The sequence below is a fragment of the Taudactylus pleione genome, unplaced genomic scaffold (genome assembly GCF_031769625.1).
Source record: "Taudactylus pleione unplaced genomic scaffold, aTauple2 ptg000986l, whole genome shotgun sequence".
Classification (NCBI taxonomy): Eukaryota; Metazoa; Chordata; class Amphibia; order Anura; family Myobatrachidae; genus Taudactylus; species Taudactylus pleione.
Genome location: NW_028285387.1, coordinates 881,486 through 907,277, shown reverse-complemented (window position 1 = coordinate 907,277; position 25,792 = coordinate 881,486). Strand labels below are relative to the sequence as shown.

The 25,792-nt window shown below is 45.6% G+C and overlaps 1 protein-coding gene across 3 annotated transcripts in view; it reads left to right on the top strand.

The window, feature by feature from the left end:
• Window positions 1-25,792, top strand: part of LOC148454536 (contactin-4-like) — a 370,760-nt gene that overhangs the window by 298,167 nt on the left and 46,801 nt on the right. For all 3 annotated transcript variants that reach the window (XM_088460822.1, XM_088460823.1, XM_088460821.1), the window contains exons 5-10: window positions 6,123-6,218; window positions 14,765-14,968; window positions 15,388-15,490; window positions 21,560-21,744; window positions 22,895-23,031; window positions 24,624-24,753. In XM_088460822.1, coding sequence (XP_088316948.1) covers window positions 6,123-6,218; window positions 14,765-14,968; window positions 15,388-15,490; window positions 21,560-21,744; window positions 22,895-23,031; window positions 24,624-24,753 — 855 coding nt within the window. The remainder of the gene's footprint in view (window positions 1-6,122; window positions 6,219-14,764; window positions 14,969-15,387; window positions 15,491-21,559; window positions 21,745-22,894; window positions 23,032-24,623; window positions 24,754-25,792) is intronic.

Genomic DNA, 25,792 nt, shown 5'->3' with positions numbered 1-25,792 from the left:
CAGCACCATACCCTCTGCACTACTGTCCTGTTTGTGAGTGTCCCCCAGCACCATTCCCTCTGCACTACTGTCCTGTTTGTGAGTGACCCCAGCACCATACCCTCTGCACTACTGTCCTGTTTGTGAGTGACCCCAGCCCCATAACCTCTGCACTACTGTCCTGTTTGTGAGTGACCCCCAGCACCATAACCTCAGCACTACTGCCCTGTTTGTGAGTGACCCCCAGCACCATAACCTCAGCACTACTGTCCTGCTTGTGAGTGACCCCAGCACCATAACCTCAGCACTACTGTCCTGCTTGTGAGTGACCCCCAGCACCATAACCTCTGCACTACTGTCCTGTTTGTGAGTGACCCCAGCACCATAACCTCTGCACTACTGTCCTGTTTGTGAGTGACCCCCCAGCACCATACCCTCTGCACTACTGTCCTGTTTGTGAGTGACCCCCCAGCACCATACCCTCTGCACTACTGTCCTGTTTGTGAGTGACCCCAGCACCATAACCTCTGCACTACTGTCCTGTTTGTGAATGACCCCCCAGCACCATTCCCTCTGCACTACTGTCCTATTTGTGAGTGACCCTCAGCACCATACCCTCTGCACTACTGTCCTGCATGAGAGTGACCCCAGCACCATACCCTCTGCACTACTGTCCTGTTTGTGAATGACCCCCAGTACCATACCCTCAGCACTACTGTCCTGTTTGTGAGTGACCCCAGCACCATACCCTCTGCACTACTGTCCCATTTGTGAGTGACCCCCCAGCACCATTCCCTCTGCACTACTGTCCTGTTTGTGGGTGACCCCCAGCACCATACCCTCTGCACTACTGTCCTGTTTGTGAGTGACCCCAGCACCATACCCTCTGCACTACTGTCCTGTTTGTGAGTGACCCCCCAGCACCATTCCCTCTGCACTACTGTCCTGTTTGTGAGTGACCCTCAGCACCATACTCTCTGCACTACTGTCCTGCTTGTGAGTGACCCCCCAGCACCATACCCTCTGCACTACTGTCCTGCTTGTGAGTGACCCCCCAGCACCATTCCCTCTGCACTACTGTCCTGCTTGTGAGTGACCCTCAGCACCATTCCCTCTGCACTACTGTCCTGTTTGTGAGTGACCCTCAGCACCATACCCTCTGCACTACTGTCCTGCTTGTGAGTGACCCCCCAGCACCATACCCTCTGCACTACTGTCCTGCATGTGAGTGACCCCAGCACCATACCCTCTGCACTACTGTCCTGTTTGTGAATGACCCCCAGTACCATACCCTCAGCACTACTGTCCTGTTTGTGAGTGACCCCAGCACCATACCCTCTGCACTACTGTCCTGCATGTGGGTGACCCCCAGCACCATACCCTCTGCACTACTGTCCTGTTTGTGAGTGACCCCCCAGCACCATTCCCTCTGCACTACTGTCCTGTTTGTGAGTGACCCTCAGCACCATACTCTCTGCACTACTGTCCTGCTTGTGAGTGACCCCCCAGCACCATACCCTCTGCACTACTGTCCTGCATGTGAGTGACCCCAGCACCATACCCTCTGCACTACTGTCCTGTTTGTGAATGACCCCCCAGCACCATTCCCTCTGCACTACTGTCCCGTTTGTGAATGAACGGTTGGAAATATTTTTCGCATAGCTGGTAGAGTTTTGCCTGCAGACGCCCTTTATACAGCCCCCTTACCTTACACTGTGTATGTGTGTAGCAGTATAGAAAACATTCCTATATTGATCCATGGACAGCACCGGATGTCTGTGCTAGGTCTCCCTCTGTGGTAACCGCAGGCCCCACTGAGTACAGTTTCTGTCTCTAATGCTTTGAAGGGCTCCTCGTCCCCAACTGCAGTCCCAGAACTGACGCATTCCGGCTTCTTGGGGGCCAGTCATGCTAATAACCTTGTAATGCAGCACTGTATGAAATGTTTAGCGCAGGGTGAAAAGTCCTTTCTCGTTTTTGCCAGTACAGAATCTCTTTTGCATTTGGCCTTTTACATTAAAGTGTTACGCACACTTCTGTCGCCGGTGGTAAGTATTGCCGGCGAAGGCTTTCTCACATTTCCTATTAAACTTTAACTTATTGCGGAGTAGTACTTGTACCCCGCTACCCTGTCCTGTTATCTCTGGATGGCGAGAACAGATTCAAATCATTAAATGAAATGTTGTGGTGTTTGATTAAAGCAGATTTTATGTATACAGGTTTGCCAAAGCAGTTAGCTATTACTTAATCAATAAAGGATTTATTTTTTCATAACTGTGAAAATCATCTATAAGAAATCAGCGTCTGTGCGGAGGGCTCTCTAGATAAATAAGTTGTTTCTCCTGTTATTCTTCATTATTCCTCCAGTTATTCTGCTGTTACTCTTTGTTATTCATCCAATTATTCTACCTGCTATTCTTCCTGTTACTCTTCCAGTTATTCCTCCTTTTACTATTTCAGTTATTCTCCTGTTACTCTTCCAGTTATTCCTCCTATTACTATTCCGGTTATTCTCCTGTTACTCTTCCAGTTATTCCTCCTATTACTCTTCCAGTTATTCCTCCTTTTACTATTCCAGTTATTCTTCCTTTTATTCTTTGTTATTCATCCAATTATTCTACCTGCTATTCTTCCTGTTACTCTTCCAGTTATTCATCCTTTCACTATTCCAGTTATTCTCCTGTTACTCTTCCAGTTATTTATCCTTTTACTATTCCAGTTATTCTCCTGTTACTCTTCCAGTTATTCCTCCTTTTACTATTCAAGTTATTCTCCTGTTACTCTTCCAGCTATTCCTCCTTTTACTATTCCAGTTATTCCTCCTTTTACTCTATTATTCATCCAATTATTCTACCTGCTATTCTTCCTGTTACTCTTCCAGTTATTCATCCTTTCACTATTCCAGTTATTCTCCTGTTACTCTTCCAGTTATTCCTCCTTTTACTATTCAAGTTATTCTCCTGTTACTCTTCCAGTTATTCCTCCTTTTACTATTCAAGTTATGCTCCTGTTACTCTTCCAGTTATTCCTCCTTTTACTATTCAAGTTATTCTCCTGTTACTCTTCCAGCTATTCCTCCTTTTACTATTCAAATTATTCTCCTGTTACTCTTCCAGTTATTCCTCCTTTTACTATTACAGTTATTCTCCTGTTACTCTACCAGCTATTCCTCCTTTTACTATTCAAGTTATTCTCCTGTTACTCTTCCAGTTATTCCTCCTTTTACTATTCCAGTTATTCTCCTGTTACTCTTCCAGCTATTCCTCCTTTTACTATTCAAGTTATTTTCCTGTTACTCTTCCAGCTATTCCTCCTTTTACTATTCAAGTTATTCACCTGTTACTCTTCCAGCTATTGCTCCTTTTACTATTCAAGTTATACTCCTGTTACTCTTCCAGTTATTCCTCCTTTTACTATTCAAGTTATACTCCTGTTACTCTTCCAGTTATTCCTCCTTTTACTATTCCAGTTATTCTCCTGTTACTCTTCCATTTATTCCTCCTTTTGCTATTCCAGTTATTCTCCTGTTACTCTTCCAGATATTCCTCCTTTTACCATTCCAGTTATTCTCATGTTACTCTTCCAGTTATTCCTCCTTTTGCTATTCCAGTTATTCTCCTGTTACTCTTCCAGTTATTCCTCCTTTTACTATTCCAGTTATTCTCCTGTTACTCTTCCAGTTATTCCTCCTTTTACTGTTCAAGTTATTCTCCTGTTACTCTTCCAGTTAATCCTCCTTTTGCTATTCCAGTTATTCCTCCATTTACTCTTCCAGTTATTCCTCCTTTTACTCTTCCAGTTATTCTCCTGTTACTCTTCCAGTTATTCCTCCTTTTACTCTTCCAGTTATTCTCCAGTTACTCTTCCAGCTATTCCTCCTTTTACTGTTCAAGTTATTCTCCTGTTACTCTTCCAGTTATTCCTCCTTTTACTATTCAAGTTATTCTCCTTTTACTCTTCCAGTTATTCCTCCTTTTACACTTCAAGTTATTCTCCTGTTACTCTTCCAGTTATTCCTCCTTTTGCTATTTCAGTTATTCTCCTGTTACTCTTCCAGTTATTCCTCCTTTTGCTATTCAAGTTATTCTCCTGTTACTCTTCCAGTTATTCCTCCTTTTACTATTCCAGTTATTCTACTGTTGCTCTCCCAGTTATTTATCCTTTTACTATTCCAGTTATTCTCCTGTTACTCTTCCAGTTATTCCTCCTTTTGCTATTCCAGTTATTCTCCTGTTACTCTTCCAGTTATTCCTCCTTTTGCTATTCCAGTTATTCTCCTGTTACTCTTCCAGTTATTCCTCCTTTTACTATTCCAGTTATTCTACTGTTGCTCTCCCAGTTATTTCTCCAGCTATTTACACTTCCAAATATTCCGCCTGTTACTCTTCCAGTTATTCCTCATTTACTATTTAGGTTATTCCTTTTTTTTCTCTTCCAGTTATTCCTCTACTCTATATTTGCTTACTCTCTTGGAATACATGGAGACACCCGTCTTTAGGAGAGCTCTCATGGGCAGCACAGACGGTGTAATGGTTAGCATTACTGCCTCACAGCACTGAGGTTGTGGGTTTGATTCCTACCACAGCCTAACCTGTGTGGAGTTTGTATGTTCTCCCTGTGCTTGCATGGGTTTCCTCTGTGTATGCCGGTTTCCTCCCACACTCAAAAAATATACTGGTAGGTTAATTGGCTCCCAACAAAAATTAACCCTAGTGTGTATGTGTGTGAGCATGTGATAGGGAATATAGAGCGTAAGCTGCACTGGGGCAGGGACTGATGTGAATGGCCGAATTTTCTCTGTACAGCACTGCAGAATATCTGTGCGCTATATAAATAACTGGAAATAGTCTTTCCTCCCGCATCATGGGGCTCAATCATGTGATTTGCGGTGAATTGTGTCTCTGTTGTGTTGTGGTGCCGTCCCCGATGCATCTTACCATGAGGTGTGCTATGATATGAATAACGGCACCGTGCTCACCGCATCTTCCACCACCTGGGCCTCCCCATGTTGTTCAGGTACCCAATAAGCTGATACCAGTGCAGCCTATAGTATAGATAACACACATGAGAAATAGGTCACACTTCATAACATAGGGCCTGATTCAGAGCCGGACGCAATTAGCGCTCGCTCGTCCAGAAAATAGGGGTGGCTATTCAAATGAACCGTTCGCTCTTTGCGGTCTGTTCACGCCTCTAGGTCTGAACGAGCGAACAAAACTTGCGGTCGTTTTTTGGAAAAATACGCCCCCTGGCCGCTCGCATCCTGCGTCATGTCCAATATTTATTAGATTAATCGAGTACATTGACCAGCGTATGAACTGCTCGCTATTCAAGAATTGTGGTTGGTTTTTGCTACCACAATCTTGCGAGCAGTTCTGGCTATAAAATAACCCAGTGACGTGGTCAATGACGTTGCAGTATTAATTATGCACACCCATAAAACGCCCGTTTTGACCTTTAAGCACGCCTGCGTTCTGATCTCCACTCCCCGTTTTCAAGCACCTTCCCCTGTTACCACCCACATACGCCTCCCTGTCACTCAAATTATCAGGCATTCGCTATTTAGCGAACAAACAAATTTTGGCCGCACTGACTGGTTCGCGCATGCGTATAACGATCCGTACGCATGCGCAGTTGGGCAAACATTGCCCGGAGCGAACGAGCGGCCGCTTACGAGCGGCTCTGAATCAGGCCCATAGTGAGAGGAATGAGCCTGTTCTACTGTGGTTTTCAGACTTTAGTTACCCGCTGAAAACACTTGAACGGTCGATGGATGTGAATGAGCCCCCTTTGACTTTCTCCCAACAAGGCTTAATGAGATCATGTAACGTGACCGCTGTCAGGATGCCGGTTATCTCGCGGTTTGCTCTTCTTGCTGCCTGTACATTCATTATTTCTGTGTGATTTATTTGCCTGTCGGGTAACGTATGAACCTGTTCCGCTCCCTTTCAGAAACTGTAAAAAGCTTATTTATTATAGTGAGAGCTATATTTTGATGGGACTGTTCTTATGGGTAATCTGCTAATGGGAGGAACAGAGACGTGTTTTGTTTTTTTGTTATTTAGTGTACATGGATCAGGGCTATTTGGCTGTGTGGTCGTTGGTCATTGTACAGTCAGCCTCACCATCTCCTTTATCCACAGATCTCGATTCATTCCAGACCAGGACCCGAAGTACGGTGTCTGTACGAGAGGGACAAGGGATGGTGCTGCTGTGCGGACCGCCTGCTCACTCTGGAGGTAACGGGATTTCATAAGTGGTATCTTTGTTGATCACTGAGTATTGAGCGCCCTCTACTGTCCATCTGCCATATTGCACACTGACACTCTATTGCAGTTCACTCTACAGTCGTTCCTCAATGCGCTCTGAGGGCCTGATTCAGAGTAAAGCTGCATACACACACAACGATGTTAGTAACCAACAATTTTAGTGAACGATTTTCTCTTGAAAAAGCGAACGTAAATCGTTCACTAAAGATCGTTACTTAAAGAATGAACGATTTTCAAGAACGATAAACAATTTTTTAATCATGCATACAGTGAATGGAAATCGTTCATCGTTTATCGTTCATTCTGCACAACATGAACGATTTTCTGAACGAAAATCGTTTGTTGGACAGAGAGAATGGACAATGAACTACAAACGTATACCATAGTAACATCTGACACTTACGTAATGCTGTAATGTTACCTCAGTATACCATAGTAACCTCTGACACTTATGTAATGCTGTAATGTTACCTCAGTATACCATAGTAACATCTGACACTTATGTAATGCTGTAATGTTACCTCAGTATACCATAGTAACATCTGACACTTATGTCATGCTGTAATGTTACCTCAGTATATCATAGTAACATCTGACACTTATGTCATGCTGTAATGTTACCTCAGTATACCATAGTAACATCTGACACTTATGTAATGCTGTAATGTTACCTCAGTATACCATAGTAGCATCTGACACTTATGTCATGCTGTAATGTTACCTCAGTATACCATAGTAACATCTGACACTTATGTAATGCTGTAATGTTACCTCAGTATACCATAGTAACATCTGACACTTATGTAATGCTGTAATGTTACTTCAGTATACCACAGTAACATCTGACACTTATGTAATGCTGTAATGTTACCTCAGTATACCATAGTAACATCTGACACTTATGTCATGCTGTAATGTTACCTCAGTATACCATAGTAACATCTGACACTTATGTCATGCTGTAATGTTACCTCAGTATACCATAGTAACATCTGACACTTATGTCATGCTGTAATTTTACCTCAGTATACCATAGTAACATCCAGGGCCGGACTGGCCATCGGGCACTTCTGGCAAATGCCAGAAGGGCCGATGGCCAAATGGGCCGCTTTGGCTGAGCACAGGCTCACCCGGCAGTACAACCTCCCGGGCAGCGCCTTGCTCAGTAAACAGATTGTACGAATGCGCGACCGCATCATGACGCAGTGACGTCATCAAGGTGCGTCATGACGCGGCCGCGCGTTCCTGAAATCTTCTTGCTGAGCACGACGAGGTACGGGAGGTTGTACTGCCGCCACCAGGGCCACGCACACAGCCGCACTGAAGAGTCCGGACGCCAGCTGAGACCGGCCTCCACGACCTGCTGCTGGCTGCACTTGTCAGTCTGTCCGGGCTGTCCTCTCTCTGGACGGTGTTTGGGGCCAGGCTGTCCATTCCCATCTGCCATGCCCGCCCTCCGAACTGGACACTGACTGGGCAGGATCATGAGGCAAGTGCACAGCAGGGAGATGTGCTGTGCTGCGCTGCGCTGCGCATGTGCTTGTTGCAGCTTCACCAGGTAACTGCACCTCCACGGGGGAAGCAGGGGGAAGGGGGGGGGGTGAGCAGCATGTGTAAATAATGTCAGTTGTGCGGGGTGCAGTGTTGGGGCCTGGGGGGGTGCACGCGCAGCATGTGCTATGTCAGTTGGGGGGGGTGTGCAGCATGTAGTATCTCTGTCTCCCTCTCCCCCTTCCATCTCCCCCTCCCGTCTCCGTGTCTCTCTCCCCCTCCCGTTTCCCTCTCCGCCTCTCCCCCCTTCCTGTCTCTGTCTCCCCGTCTCCCCCTCTCCCGCCTCCCCCATCTCCCCCTCTTCCGTCTCCCGTCTCACTCTCCCCCTCCCATCTCTCTCTCTCTCTCTCTCACTCTCCCCCTCTCCTGTCTGTCTCCCTCTCCCCCCCCTTCCTCTCTCTCTTTCCCCCTCTCCCCCCCCCTCTCTCTCCCCCTCTCCCATCTCTGTCTCCCCCTCTCCCTCTTCCCCTCTCCCCTGTCTCCCTCTGCATCTCTCCCGTCTCCCCCTCTCCTATGTCTCCCCCTATTCCTCTTCTCTCTCCCAGCTTCCCCTTTCTTCTCTCTCCTGTCTCCCCCTATTCCTCTTCTCTCTCTCGTCTTTCCCTATTCCTTCCTACTCTCACCCAGCTCCCTTCTCCTATGTCTCTCCCAGCTTCCCCTATTCCTTCTCTCTCCCAGCTCACCCTATTTCTCCTATGTCTCTCTAGCTTCCTCAGTTCCTCCTCCCTTTCTCTCGGCTCAACCTGTTCCTTCACTCTCTCGCGGCTCTCCCTATTTCTTCTCTCTCTTCCTACTCCCCATATTCCTCCTATGTCTCTCCTGGCTCCCCATATTCTCTCTCTCTACCCCAGTTCCTCCTATTCCTCCTCTCTTTCTCCTGGCTCTCCCTATTTCTCCTATGTTTGGTCCCCTCTTTCCTTCTCTCTCCCCAGCTGCCCAAATTCCTCCTCTCCTTTTCTCCTGGCTCCCCCCTTTCCTCCTCTCTTTTTCCTGTCTCTCTATTCCTTTAAGTATGTTGCTATTTCAAACCTGCAGATCCATGTAGTATTAATATTGTATACAATATATTGTTTATTATATTTCTATTTTATAATATTTATGTGCAAATATTCATATATGTGTATGTGAATAAGGGACACTACTGTGACATAACGTGACTATGGGGCACTACCGTGTGACATAATGTGAAAAGGGACACTACTGTGTGACGTAACGTGACAATGGGGCACTACCGTGTGACGTAATGTGAAAAGGGACACTGCTGTGTGACGTAACGTGACTATGGGGCACTACCGTGTGACGTAATGTGAAAAGGGACACTGCTGTGTGACGTAACGTGACTATGGGGCACTACCGTGTGACGTAATGTGAAAAGGGACACTGCTGTGTGACGTAACGTGACTATGGGGCACTACCGTGTGACATAATGTGAAAAGGGACACTGCTGTGTGACGTAACGTGACTATGGGGCACTACCGTGTGACGTAATGTGAAAAGGGACACTGCTGTGTGACGTAACGTGACTATGGGGCACTACCGTGTGACGTAATGTGAAAAGGGACACTGCTGTGTGACGTAACGTGACTATGGGGCACTACCGTGTGACGTAATGTGAAAAGGGACACTGCTGTGTGACGTAACGTGACTATGGGGCACTACCGTGTGACGTAATGTGAAAAGGGACACTGCTGTGTGACGTAACGTGACTATGGGGCACTACCGTGTGACGTAATGTGAAAAGGGACACTGCTGTGTGACGTAACGTGACTATGGGGCACTACCGTGTGACGTAATGTGAAAAGGGACACTGCTGTGTGACGTAACGTGACTATGGGGCACTACCGTGTGACGTAATGTGAAAAGGGACACTGCTGTGTGACGTAACGTGACTATGGGGCACTACCGTGTGACGTAATGTGAAAAGGGACACTGCTGTGTGACGTAACGTGACTATGGGGCACTACCGTGTGACGTAATGTGAAACGGGACAGTACTGTGTGACGTAATGTGAAATATTAGGTGGCTACACCCCGTCCCAGCAAAACTACGCCTGAATTTTTTTTGCGTGTGACTTCGGCACGCGCTCTCCCTGCTTCCCCTATGGTTGGCAGCACAAACGCTCTTTTGTTAAAATGTGTAGTTGCGGCTCTGCTTTGGTGTGCACAGAGGGGTCCTCTGCATTCAGCACCCCTGCCCTAAAAAAGTCCTACAGTGAACACTATCTAATCTTCTACAACTGCTAAACTATCGCTTGGGAAAATGCCTTCCCCTTTCTTGTATATGACCTACACCAGTGAAGCGCCAGCTTTACCTATAGATATCTGTCCAATCTGTCTGGTGGGAAAGATAATCTGGTCCATTTTCCAGCATCTGGGAGCATATTTCTATTGCTATTTGCTCCCACACATTCCCAGATTTTCTGTCCCACCACACAAATTGGACAGATATATCTATAGGTGTGTATACAGCTTAACAGAACCAACACAATACCAAATGTTTGACTCCCATGCAGGATGTGCTCTGTTGTATGTATTTTAATAGATAATGATGTGCACTTGTCTGTTGTTCTAATATTAATTACATTTGTAAGAGCATAGACTAAGAAGTGGGAGGGGTCAGGAATAGTTAGGGGAGGAGTCTATGCCAGGAGACAGATGCTGACGTGAGGTGGGCCTGTGTGCTCTTTAAATGCCAGGGCCTATTTTTGGTCCCAGTCCGGCCCTGGTAACATCTGACACTTATGTAATGCTGTAATGTTACCTCAGTATACCATAGTAACATCTGACACTTATGTCATGCTGTAATGTTACCTCAGTATACCATAGTAACATCTGACACTTATGTAATGCTGTAATGTTACCTCAGTATACCATAGTAACATCTGACACTTATGTCATGCTGTAATGTTACCTCAGTATACCATAGTAACATCTGACACATATGTATGTATAATGTATATATATATATATATATATATATATATATATTTATATAATAAAAAAAATACTTTGCATAAACGTAAAAAAATATATTATTTAAAAAATTTTTTATGTAAAATAATTTTTTATTGTGTAGTGCCCTCTGATTTTTTCCTGAAGTTGTACCTGTTTGCTTCGTATTGACAGGGAATTTATTGTGAGGTGCTGCACTGATTATTAGCGCAAGATAAGGTCATCTTGTTTGTTTGTTTATATATATATACGATATATATTTGGGTGCTAGGAGTGCATACAAAAACATAAAACATACAAATGGAAAAAATATTTTTAGATATAAAACAAATAAAAACAAAATAGTAAAAATACATAAAAATGAAAGTGCATAGGGGACAGCAAATCCACACCAACTCCTTAATTCTGAAATGTATGATAGACAAGAGCACCTCCTAGTGCAGTAACACCAGTAGATCAAATTTAGTCAAAAGTGAACCGTGCCATAAATAAAAAGTTTTAGGGCTTATCTGACAACATGAACAGATTCCACATGCAGCCCAGGCAACAGAAGTTTCTGTATTAGTTATGACTCCATAGTACATAAATAATATAAAATCACATAGATACATATAGCGCCTGATTCAGAGATGGACCTTAATGCAATGCAGATCGAGCGATTGTTTACCATTGCATATGCGTGTAAGCTGCACTGCACACGCGCTGCGATTGTCTTGCGATTCCGCACGCACCGAGGATCCAAGTAAGTGACAGGTAGTCAGCGTTTCGGGACGGTAACGAGGGGTGGTCAATATAACGCAGGCGCGTCTGGCTGTTTAAACGCCGTTACATGGGCATAAATTAGCCCTTGCGATCTCCTACGCAGCATGAGAGTCCTCTGCGTGTCAGGAGAGCTGCCCAGTCGGCTGGTCAGACCTTCCACAAGGGCAAGATGGCCGCTCAAAGTGCGTCCATGTTACCGATATTTACGCATGTAAGCGACATCATATGCATATGAGATGGTTGCAGTGGGCGTCCCTATGCTCAGGTAAGCTTTGGAACTATCAGGATAATTTTGGCAGTAGCGTTCCTTATGAAATCACAGCTGCGATCGCAGTAGCGCCCGTCTCTGAGTGAGGCCCTTAATGTAATCCTGTTTGAATGGATGCATCACTATATAATGAGGCTAAGGGGTCTATTTACTAAGCTGTGTTAGGAGATAAAGTGAATTGTGACAAGGTACCAGCCAATCAGCTCCTAACTGCCATTTTTCAAACAAAGCCTGTGACATGGCAGTTAGGAGCTGATTGGCTGGTACCTTATCACCGTTCACTTTATCTCCTAACACAGATTAGTAAATAGACCCCTTAGTCTCATCACTCAGATTTCCTCAGGGTAACTTTTCCCATTAGGAATTCAGAGTGATGAGACATAGCTCCACCTTGGCGAAATGCGTTGGTAGATTGGTTGGTTGGTTGGCTGCTTACGGGTAAGCTTTTTTTTCTGATAAATTCTGTGAGCATTTACATGTCTTCACATACATTCAAACATTCGTACACTATATGTATGGTACAGGTTTACTCTTAACCTATTTGCACTACTGGTGTTTTTATACATATACAGTATACGAGTGTAATATATATATATACACACAAATGCATTGATGGCCCCGAGATACGGAAGTACCAACCACAAATGCGCATCAGTAGCAGTGACTTACTATGACCTTTGGATTTACAGTCATGCATCCTCTCGCAGGGCTGGTGGGTGAAGCAGACACCTTGCCAATTGAGTAGACTGACTTTATGCAGAAAAAGAGATCCATAATTGTGTTGGTATATTGCAATATAAACACGTCAGGCGGTCAGTCTGGAATCCTGTTGTCTCCCCTGCAGGAAACTGAGGTCACAAATATGGAGGTTACATTGTTACAAATCGGACTATTTACTTTGGAGGAGACACCTAATTATTATATAGAAGTATTTTCAAGGACCATACAAAGATTTTTCTTGGGATTTTTACACCCTGGACAAGGGGGCAACCACTGAGACCGGAGAAATGACGTTCTCTCTGCGTTGGCAGAGAGAGAGTTTCCGCTGTGCGGGGAGTTAGACTGTCGCACTTACACCCGAGGGGGGTAATGATTGCAGTCACTGGATGGATTACATGCCTTTCTTACAAGGAAGGGTTTCAGTAATTGTTATAATGGGCAAATGAAACAGTTGGGAAATGATCTGATTGCCACGTATGGGGCCGAGAAGTAATGATGTATTCCCCACATGTGGTTAAATTGTCAGATGCTTCTGGGGGTCTTGTTCTCCCTCCTCTGGGCACATATATTTCTAAAATTGACAGGATATAAAATCTATAGAATGTATAAAGTGAGGTCTCTGTAATAATATACATCTTTGCAGTGCTGCAATGTGCGTTGTGTGACACAGAGGCCCTGATTCAGAGCCGGATGCTCTGACAGAGCGCTCGCTCTGAATCAGGGCCGTCCCTCCTCCTTTTTGGAGCGGCCTCCTGGCCGCTCGCATAGCTGTGGGTGACCACCCACAGCTATAGCGAGTGGCCAAAATGATGGTAGCGATGGTCAAGACCATCGCGACCATCGGGTTTGCGACGAGACCCTGCGGTAGGGTCTCGTTGCCGCAAGCCCTGGAGTGCTTTTGGCTCTATCAGAGCCAAAAGCACTCCCACTGACATCACTAGAGATTTCAGTGGGGCCGGTCCCAGACGGTAGGCGTTCCCATGGGAACGCCTCCGTCTGGGCAGCCATGCCCCCGACACGCCCACCAAAGAGGGCGTGCTGTCAATCACCATCGACAGCACGCCCCCTTTGGTGCGAGACCCATAACGACGGCTTGGCCGTCGTTATTCGGGTCTCGCACATGCGCACGACGTAGCCGCCTCCGTCGTGCGCATGCGCAGTTGGGCAACATCGACCTGCTTGCGAGCGCTCAGCGCTCGCGAGCGGGTCTGAATCAGGCCCAGAGCCCATTGGTCTGATTCAGAGGTGGCTTTGAACACAAAACCCCAGCACTGTGAGACAGCAGTGTTAACCACTGAGCCACCATGCATTGTAAGCTTACTTCTTTCCACGTCATCTAGTTGTTAATGCCCGGCCCTGTTTTAATACTTTGTTTGATCTCATTGTAAAGGTGCTAGTGCTGTATAGACGATTGTTAATGATAAATAACATTTTGTGATAAATGTCGGAGGGTGGAAATGTATCATCTTAAATGCTTTTGGAAAACAGTTGTTGGGAATAAAAATCCACCATTGTTACTCTGTGCTGTTCAAGATCCTTTCATGGTTCTGTTAATACTTTCAAGCACTGATGGGCCGTAGGCTGACCAGGGGCCGGCAGTGGGCCTACGAGCCTCCTATGTTTGTTGTAGCTCATAATGCTTGTTTAAGTGACCTGCTGACATGTCATTACAGAGAGGTGTCTATATCATTGTTTAGATGGATTTATAGAAATTACTGAGATTAGTATTAGTGTTCATTCTAGCACCCTGCACCTGTCACAACCAATGCAGTTCCTCTTTCCTGTCTAGGGTGTCGCTCTCTGCTCTGGTGCTTCTAGCACACACTGGTCTGTATCTCAGCAGTTTGCTGCATCAGCTGAGTGTGCTAGAAGCACCAGAGCAGAGAGCGGCACACCGGGCAGGAAAGAGGAACTGCACGGGTTGTGACAGGTGCAGGGTGCTAGAATGAACCCTATAGTATTATCCCTTTTGCAGGTTATGGGGCTGCCCAATGCTGAAATGTATCAGGCTTCCAGCCCCTGCTTTAAAGGGTCGTCATCATCGATGTTCTAGAATGATCAATAACTTATTTTTATATACATCTGGAAAGCGAAGTGTATTTGTTTCCTGTAACATGTAACAATCTTTGTTCAATTTTAGGGCGGAATTTAGATTATACACTAATCGTGTGAGATGTTGTTGGTTTGCTATGTTCTAGTATTAATGTAAAGTACATAGCATGGCTGTGACATGGTTTTTAATGCTCTTTCCTTGCCCTATACAGAACTGGTTTACGCCTGGATCTTTAATGAGTATCCTCCATTTGTGCAGCAAGACAATCGCAGATTTGTGTCACAGGTCACCGGAAATCTTTACATTGCTAAGGTGGAGCCTTCCGACGCCGGGAATTACACCTGCGTGGTTACAAATACGGTGACCAACACCCGGGAGCTGGGACCTAGTACACCGCTCACCCTAAGGACAGACGGTAGGTGCCATTCCGATGTTAGTGGGTAGAGCGGACGCACTTCAGGTGGGACAAACGCTGCAGAGGCATTATTTCTGGTTAGTTGGGTTTGAGGAGGTGTCGCAGTGAGACACCTCGGGCCTCTTCCTCAGTCAGCCGGCACAAGGTCATCTCTGGGGCTTAGAGGAAAGACGGCGTCAGTTTAGAAATTGTTCCTTTAATCATAAAATTTTGCATTTCCCAAAGGGTGAGATATTTTTGTAGGGAATAAAGTTGTAAAAAGTTATAGGAGTTAATTCCAGCGCAGCGTATATTGGAATATTGACTGTCATTTCATACAAAGCTAATTTTTCACTGTGGGTGAAATTAAACTTTCATTTAAATAACTTTACAAATAAGCATAATGGGGCATCTGCTCTGTGTCCTGTTCTGTCATTCAGGTATGATGGGAGAGTATGAACCGAAGATCGAGGTGCACTTTCCAGAGTCCGTTGCGGCAGCTAAAGGATCCACGGTGAAATTGGAATGTTTCGCACTGGGGAAGTAAGTATCGGAACCCACAAAGCACATGTGTCATGTATGTTCTCTGGGCCTGATTCAGACCCGTTCGCTATATGCGTGCGCTCGCAAGCGGCCCGATGTTCTGTGTACGTGCATGTACATGCTTCATTCTGCGCGTGTGCGAACTACTCACTGCGATCGCATACCGCTTGCTTGCCCTGCAAAGACAGCCCAGGGTAATGAGTGACAGGAGAGGCCGTTTGTGGGTGGTAACAGGGGCAGGTCACTAATAAGGGGGTTGTGGATGCCAACGCAAGCAGAGTGTTTCAACATCGTTTTAGAGGCACGCATAATTAACAGGCAGCATCATAGTACACGTCACCTGCCATTTTTTTTACACTGATTTCCTCGCAATACTTGCGGTATGGTAAAGCTACCTCAAGCGCTGCGTTCGCATCTGATGGTGCTCGATGTACCAATGTTTTAATACGCTTCCTGGAGATGACGTGTTGCTGGCGGGCGTCTCTGCCTGTACGATTAGGCGTACGCATACACAAAGTGGCCGCTCGCTAAGACATGGTGGGCGTGCTTATGCCTTGGCGAGCGATCGCTTCCCGTGGCGTCACTTTGACAAATTTGCATACGCATCCAGCGAGTGTACGCAGATAGCGACCGGGTCTGAATCAGGCCCTCTATACACTGATGGGACATGATAAATAAGTGTCATGTATGTTCTCTATACACTGATGGGACATGATACACACATGTCATGTATGTTCTCTATACACTGATGGGACATGATACATACGTGTCATGTATGTTCTCTATACACTGATGGGACATGATAAATAAGTGTCATGTATGTTCTCTATACACTGATGGGACATGATACACACATGTCATGTATGTTCTCTATACACTGATGGGACATGATACGTACGTGTCATGTATGTTCTCTATACACTGATGGGACATGATAAATAAGTGTCATGTATGTTCTCTATACACTGATGGGACATGATACACACATGTCATGTATGTTCTCTATACACTGATGGGACATGATACATACGTGTCATGTATGTTCTCTATACACTGATGGGACATGATAAATAAGTGTCATGTATGTTCTCTATACACTGATGGGACATGATACACACGTGTCATGTATGTTCTCTATACACTGATGGGACATGATACACACATGTCATGTATGTTCTCTATACACTGATGGGACATGATACACACGTGTCATGTATGCTCTCTATACACTGATGGGACATGATAAATAAGTGTCATGTATGTTCTCTATACACTGATGGGACATGATACACACATGTCATGTATGTTCTCTATACACTGATGGGACATGATTCACACGTGTCATGTATGTTCTCTATACACTGATGGGACATGATACATATGTGTCATGTATGTTCTCTCTATACACTGATGGGACATGATACATATGTGTCATCATACGTGTCATGTATGTTCTCTCTATACACTGATGGGACATGATACATACGTGTCATGTATGTTCTCTCTATACACTGATGGGACATGATAAATAAGTGTCATTTATGTTCTCTATACACTGATGGGACATGATTCACACGTGTCATGTATGTTCTCTATACACTGATGGGACATGATACATACGTGTCATGTATGGTCTCTCTATACACTGATGGGACATGATACATACGTGTCATGTATGTTCTCTCTGTACACTGATGGGACATGATACACACGTGACATGTATGTTCTCTATACACTGATGGGATATGATACACATGTGTCATATATGTTCTCTCTATACACTGATGGGACATGATACACATGTGTCATGTATGTTCTCTCTATACACTGATGGGACATGATACACATGTGTCATGTATGTTCTCTATACACTGATGGGACATGATAAATAAGTGTCATGTATGTTCTCTATACACTGATGGGACATGATACACATGTGTCATGTATGTTCTCTATACACTGATGGGATGTGATACACATGTGTCATGTACAGTATGTTCTCTATACACTGATGGGATATGATACACACATGTCATGTATGTTCTCTCTATACACTGATGGGACATGATACCAGCGTCTGGCACACAGAACTATACAATGTTGTGAGTACTGTGTCCCATCGGCAGGTCACAGGGGGCGATTCAATTGTTTTCGGCGGCTATTTTTTTATGGTGCCCAATGGAGCAATTCAATTGTGGCGCCGTTCAGGCACAATAGTCTCCGGTGCCGACATTTCTGTTGGCAGACTGAGGTTAGCGCAAGCAAAATGTGCAATAAAGCCATGGTTATGGCGCATTAATGCAGTTTGGGTGCCCTAACCAGGACTTTAAACTGGTTTAGCTGCTTTACACTGCTAAACCCGGTCTAATAAGGCGTGAAGACCAAAAAATTAATGGGCACCCAGAACAATTGAATTGCAACACTGGGCACCCATTAATTGAATCGCCCCCATAGACATGATAGTGAATAAAAACATTTTAAATAAATAGGGAGCGGAAATGTAATTGTTTTTTTTACTTATTACAGACGAAGCATAATCAGGGCAACAGGATCAGGCACCTCAGAATAATATACTTTGTTTTGTTTTCTAGCGAATTTAGGGCCTGATTCAGATCCGCTCGCAAGAGGGTCGATGGTGGGCCATTGCGCACGCGCGGCGTGCGCGAGCCCCGGAGCGAGTGAGAAATCACTTGCTCCGGGTCTCGCTACAAGACGGGGTGGCTGTTGATGTTGATCGACAGCTCGCCCCGTTTTGTAGGCGGGGAGGGGTGGGTGGCTGCACAAACGGAGACGTTCCCGAAGGAATGCCTGCCATTTGTGGGCGGCCCTACTGATATCAATAGACTCGGACTTGTGAGACCTGAGGCCCTACCACAGGGTCTTCTCGCAAGCCCGATGGTCGCGATAATCACGACCATCGCCAGGCCGCATGCACACGCTGTGGGTGGTCACCCACAGCTGTGCGAGCGGCCTGGTGGCCGGTCAAAAACAAAAAATAGGGACGTCCTGATTCAGAGTGAGCGCACGCAAATAGCGTGCGCCACTGAATCAGGCCCTTAGTTTACATTTTATTTTGTACTTTCAAATAGTTGAAAATAAAGTGAAGTTACATTTGTATGAGCTATTGTTGTGTAAGATGGCGTAAAGACGTACAGGGCAGATGAGGCGGGAAATGGATGAGGAAACAGGGAGAGGGCGTGTTTTAAGAAAAGAGGGGGTCCGTATGCAGATTCAGTGCGGACCCCTCCTATCCCTGGCGTTCCTGCGGTGAAGTAGCTCACAGCACTCGTCACGCCACAGCTCACCCACCTCAATTTGCTCTGCCCTGGTGACCGCGGCCGTGGCGCTCCCTTCCCCAAATCCTGGCTTGTCCAGCACCGGATGAGTGCCAATATGCTGCCAGCTGCCCCTGATTGGCTGCCGATCCGCGAGCCATGATTGGCTTGTAGCCGGAGCCAAATCAAATTTAAACAAGCCGCGAGCAGCTGTTTGTTGACCGGCACTGGGACAGTGACAGTCCCAGCGCCGGACGGGTTGCCAAAGTGAAGTGCCGTTATGATATACCTGCACACTACGAGCACTGGTGCAGGGTGTACGATGTGTGCCCCCCTGGACCCAGGGGCCCGTGTGCACCCATTATAGATACGCCCCGGGTAAGATGGGAGGGGGTTTCATATGTTTTGATGCTGAATTTTGGTATTTAAACTGAACCATTTTCCTCCTACGTTAAATGTAACACATCCCAGGGCTGCACTTGTTACATTTATATTCGTTCAAGCTGAGTTAAAGGGCGACACTGGCGTGATGGGATGATGATCACATACACCGTCCTACTGCATTTACCGCCATCCCGATCAGATCTGAGAGATCCCCGTTAGGATGAGGTCATGGGTTTGATCCCCACCACGGCCCTAACTGTGTGGAGTTTGTATATTCTCCCTGTGCTTGCGTGGGCTTCCTCCGGTTTCCTCCCATACTACAAAAATATACTGGTAGGTTAATTAAGGTGTGTGTGTGTTAGGGAATATAGGCCCTGATTCAGAGCCGGACGCTCTTTCAGAGCGCTCGCTCTGAATCAGGGCGTTTTTTTGTTTGTTTGTTTCTGCCTCCTGGCCGCTCTCATAGCTGTGGGTGACCACCCACAGCTTTTGTGAGCGGCCAGGTGATGGTCGCGATGATCTCGACCATCGGGGCATGCAAAGAGACCCCTGTGGTAGGGTCTCGTTCCCGCAAGTCCCAGTGAGCTTCCGGCTCTAAATAGAGCCGGAAGCTCACCACTGACATCATGGGTAACAGGCGGCCCTTCCCCGTACCCACGACTAAGGATGACATGGTATGTAGACCCCCAGCTGCCACCCAAAAACACCCATTTCAATGATGGAGAGGTGATAACATTATTATTAGTGTTACCAGTTATTTACATAGCGCACACATATTCGGCACTGATGATCACTGGTGATGTCAGTGGTGCCTCCCACAAACGGCAGGCGTTCCTTCGGGAACGCATCCTTTTGTATAGCCACCCCACCTGCCCGCCTCCAAAACGGGGCGAGCTGTCAATCACAATCGACAGCCGCCCTGTTTTGGTGTGAGACCCGTAGCGACCGAGCTCCCATTGCTGGTCGGGCCTCGCGCACTCCGGAGGTGGCGCAGGGGAAAAACATCGACCCACTTGCAAGCGGGTCTGAATCAGCCCCATAGAGTGTAAGCTCTACTGGGGCAGGGACAGATGTGAATGGCCAAACATTCTCTGTAAAGTGCTGCGGAATATGTATGCGCTATGTAAATAACTGGTAAAACTAGTAATAATGTTATCACCTCTCCATCAGTGAAATGGGAGTTTTTGGGTGGCAGCTGGGGGTCTACCTACCATGTCATCCTAAGTCGTGGGTACGGGGAAGGGCCGCCTGTTACTGACGGATCTCTTGCACTCAGCATAAGGCAGCTGTAATTGCTGATCATAATAATGATGGTGGTAGCCGCGGACGGTAAAACAGTGGGCGGAGTAACTGTAGGCATGAATCCATACGGATACCCGCTGTAACATAAGACCAGTAAATCTGGCTTCCCATGGCCATACGCACTTGCTTGCGCCAGACTCAGAATTAGAGCCACTGTGTCCAGAGATTCGCCCAAGTAACATAACGGGTGACTGCAGTGATAGACATGCGGATCAAAAGATTCCTCTTATCCTTTGTAAAATGCTCTTATTATCTGCCAGCATGAATCCAGCTGTTCTACATGTACGTCTACAGAATGTCACGTTATTGGAACTATTTTAAAATCTCTATTTGCCACATGACAGCGTCACAATTTATAACTGCAATTATGTTCCACTGCATTATACAAGTCCCCTAAGGGTCCCATGGGTCGCGCAATTCATCTACGCCATACACGTGCCACACGCCATACACGTGCCACACACCATACAGATATGCTCTACACACACTACTATAAAGAAAACGGGTGGGGATGCCCTCAACTTATCACAGAGCCCAGCGCAACCCCATCCCCGATATCTTTTATAATATCCATTCCTAGACCTCCCTATTGGGGAATGCAGCCACTGAACCAATCCTTTACCAGCTAGCGAGCAGTTCACACGATTGTTTATTACACACACACAAAAGGCTCCTCCAAAACCAGGTCACGCCTCTGCAGAAGTTGGCAAAAATATTCCTTTTTTGCTCTGCTCATCCGTCTTGCCTGTAACAAAGGTAGAAGAAAATGTTGGAGCACGAACGTTGGCAAATACGGCAATATAGGCTGCATACACGTGCGCTGCGTGTCCCAAAAGATTCTCACGGTCTTTTAAATGTGGAAGTTTCTCTGTCATTCTAAAAGAGTCAAACAACCATGAAATCAATGCAAATCTCATACAGTATGTACAAGTGTATTTCAGTTCCAAGACAGCATAATATTATATAACACATTGTTAAATAAATGATGTGATCACATGAACGTGGGAGGAGCTTGTTCTATGAGTACATACTGTATGTATGGACAAAACGCACCCAATATGATGGGCGACTTTCTTAGATCATATTCATTGTGTCTTTCTCACCTTAGCCCAGTCCCAACCATCACCTGGAGGAGAGCAGACGGCAAAGCGATATCCCGCAAAGTGCGTCGACATCGCTCCAGCGGAGTGTTGGAAATCCCCAACTTCCAGCAAGAAGACGCTGGACCGTACGAATGCGTCGCCGAAAATACACGTGGGAAGAACATGGTGCGAGGGCAGCTCACATATTTTGGTATGATTAGGGCGTGGTAGTAGAACTTGGATACTGTGAGGGGGCTGAGCACCAAATCTGCACCCTAGTAATAACAAATTGCATCATTTGGCTAAATCTAGGGGCTCTAAACTCCAGTCCTTAAGTACCGCCAACAGGTCATGTTTTCTGGATTTCTTTAATCATGCACAGGGGAGTAAATCTATTCTGCTGGTTCAGTAATTGTCCCACCTGCTTCCACAGACAGAAGTCTCCAAAGCATCACCTATTGGGGACTCTGGAGGGTTGTGTTTGAGAAGCACTGCCATAATCTATAACGATTTGTATGTGTGTGGTATCTGCGTTAGTGATAGGCGATATCCGATAGAGAGAATAATAGTAACGCTGCGCTTCTATGTTTGGAAGCAGCTCAAATAAATAAAGGCTATCTTAAATACAAAAAATGAAATTGAGCGCTAAGAATAGTTTATTTTATTTTTATTTTATTTTTAATTTTTATGCACTTATCATCATTTCATTTTCATTCTTGAACTTACAATCAACATTTATATGTATACAAATAAATTATTGAAGCAATAGCTTTATAAACATCATTTTTACCAATGTGCTTACCACTCTACAATGACAATTTCCCGAATTGAACTTCCGGTTTTCAATAAAGTTTTTACCCTATTTAAAGAGCAATAGCACATCAAAGCATTATCTGAGTGCAAGAGATCCGTCAGTAACCGGCGGCCCTTCCCCGTACCCACGACTAAGGAGGACAGTAGATTCACTTAGGTTTTAGATTCATATACATATAATACTTCCATTTTATTTTATTTTACTTTTCATTTCTGTTTTTATTTTTATTTTTTTCTCTTTCAGATATTTTATTTATTGTACTGATTATTCACATATCGATCTCACTTCATCTCTTTATTCTTTTTTCTTCTCCCTCATTAATCTAGATACAGCATTTTTCTCATCTATCTCTCAATTCCTATTCGTAGCGCTCAATTTAATTTTTTGTATTTAAGATAGGCAATATTCGGCAGCTTTTCTGCTGGTTTTTGGCCGTGGTGTTTTTGGTAGTTCAGAAGCCCCTGAATTACCGTAAAGACACCGTGAGGTTGGAATGATAATGACGCTGGGGCCACAACAGATAGAAATAAAACTATTATAATTCCAGCTCCTCCCACCTGGGTTCAGAAGATTAACGATGCGCACATAGCTATCGAGGAGAACATCCTATTGGAGTGTAAAGCGAGCGGACGCCCAAAGCCGACATACAGCTGGCTGAAGAATGGACAACGCCTGCAGAGCAAAGTAAGGACCACACTGCGCTCAAGGCATCGTAGAAATGAAAAAGATGTTTTATTGACAGCCTAGTACTTGGTAATGCTACTTAGGCAAATCAGATTTTGTATTGGTTGTATTGTATAAAAACTTCCCCCCATCCCTCCCCCTTCCTCCGTCACTAGTACTCTCTCATCGCACTTCCCCTGTAAATTCAATGTGCTAGAAGGGTAAAGGATGGTTAATACAACACCACTTTAATCAGTTACAGATAGAGAGGTTCCCTTACCCACACCACCACAACGCCTGGGGCCCCCTCTGGTTACATGAATCAAAGAGCTGGGCAATTTGTAATCCAATGAGCACCTAAAATCAAGCTACTGGCAGTCTTCACCCAATTCAGCCCCTTTTCTCATAAAGCTGGCTGCACTCACCGGCACTATGTTGCCGCCAGGACCTCTGGCTTTAGAAGCTTATTACACAGGTTCTGAGCTCTGACACTAGGAAGAGGTGGAGACAATCAACAAGAATAGTGGGAAGGTGACAAGAGGAATAAGGATAGTATTTGCTAGAGGGGAAGAGGAGGTCGGGAATCCGGTTAAGTTACAGGCGGGCAGAAGCATCGGCAGACCGTTAGGGCAGGTAGTTCAAGACGTGGTAAGGATCAGGGTAGAAGCCATGTCATGCATGGTACAGCAGACCTAAAGACGCCCACTGCCACCTTCTCATATATCGCTCTTAAACATCGGTGTCCGCAACGCACATCGGCCAGTCACGCAGCATTTACAACAAGCCTGACCAGCCGCAGACACTGCAAGTCTCCTTGCACGCAGAGCTCTCATGCTCCGTATGCAATCGCAGGGGCTAATTTATGCACGCCCAGGAAACGGCGTTCAATTGGACAGACAAGCTTGCGTTCTGCCGACCACTCCCACGTCACCACCCCCAAAACGCTGTCAGCCTGTCACTCACTTGGAGATGGATTCCTATGTGCTCAATCTGAATCTGTATTCACTGAATCAGGCCCTCAGAATGCTAGGTACTGTACAAACACCCACAGCAGACAGTGAGTGTGTGGACAGGACAGCTGGTAAGCTGGAGGCTTAACCTCTAAAGAAGAGCGTTCTTAAGGGGTCATGTGATTGCATTAGGAATGAGACCATGTACAGGGCTTAGGAGACTTGAAACAGTCATGTGACTGCGACATCAATGTACCCGCTGGGCCGCCTGATAGCTCCGGTGTGTCCCTGGAGACCGGAAAGTGTACTTGGAGTTTTATACTATAACCAGCACTTGCTCAGTTATTTTATACAATAGAGATGTAATAAAAGGTTGGAGAGGTGGAAATGGCAGGTGAGAGAGGGGGCGAGCAAACAGCGCCCATTTAGCTACTCCCACAGCAATCGGTCGCTTTGACAGGAGTGAGGGGAGAATGCTCTTCCTGTGTCAGACGAGAGTGATGACCGATGCCTGCTATGTGTTCCCAGCTGCGCATTTCTGTACGTTTATGGCGGTAAAGCGCCTGTGTGACAACGCTCTCACTCTCCTGTATTATTTCCTCACTAGTTTTCCAACCTTTTTTTTTTTCCTTTGCACCCTCTCATTCCTCATGTGTTCCCCAGGGCCGCCTGCAGATTGAACACGGAAGCCTCACCATCACGTCTGTGAACAGCTCCGACTCCGGAATGTTCCAGTGCTTGGCAGAAAACAAACATGGAACCATTTATTCCAGCGCCGAGCTGAGGGTTATTGGTGAGATCAAATGATGGACTAAATCAGCGACGTCCCTAGGGTCACACCGTCAGAGGCTATTGCAAATGAGTCCCCTGTGTTAGGAACTGCGCGTCCGATATATCCGCGTCGCTCAGACTAACATCTTATATTTATTGATTCAAACCAGCCAGAGGCGAAAAGACCAAGACAACCGTTACTAATTAACGACTAGCTGCAGCTTGATATAAAATTCCCTGTTGTGTTTCCCATAACTATGTAACTACCACTTTTTACTAAATGAACTGCCTCCCTCCCACCTGCTTACCTGACTTCTCCAGTACAGATACTGGTAGGTAGCTTTAACAGACTAGGCAATATTAAAGCTTCCTGCTGGTCATCATAAACCAGAGTTTCCCAAACTCCGCCATTACAGTCCAGGTTTTAGGGATTTATCCATGTTTGAGTCCAGATAGTTAAAAAAATAAAAGCATGGATATCCTTGAAACCTGGACTGTAATTTATTATTTATTTATTAACAGTTTCTTATATAGCGCAGCATATTCCGTTGCGCTTTACAATTGGAACATTAATAGAACAAAACTGGGTAATAACAGATGAGGTAGGAAGGCCCTGCTCGCAAGCTTACAATCTATAAGGAAATAGGCATTGATACACAAGGATAGGTGCTATATATATTGCAATTTGGTCCAGAATGGAGAGTTTCTTGGTGGGCTGCATGATCCAGTCACACAGAAATGTCGGCCAAATGTCAGGAGGATGTGAAGAAAGATAGTGTGTGAGGTTATGTGTGGACTGTGAAAGGGGATGTAATTAGACATGGAAGCTATGAAGGTTATGTGGGCGGTTCTGGAATCTGATAAGCTTGTCTGAAGAGGTGGGTTTTCAGGGAACGCTTGAAGGATTGGAGACTAGATGTAAGTCTTATTGTGCGTGGTAAGGTATTCCATAGAGTGGGTGCTGCCCGAAGAAAGTCCTGTAAACGTGAATGGGAGCAAGTAATGCGTGTGGATGAGAGACGGAGTTTGGGAACCTCTGTTGTAATGGCGGAGTTTGGGAA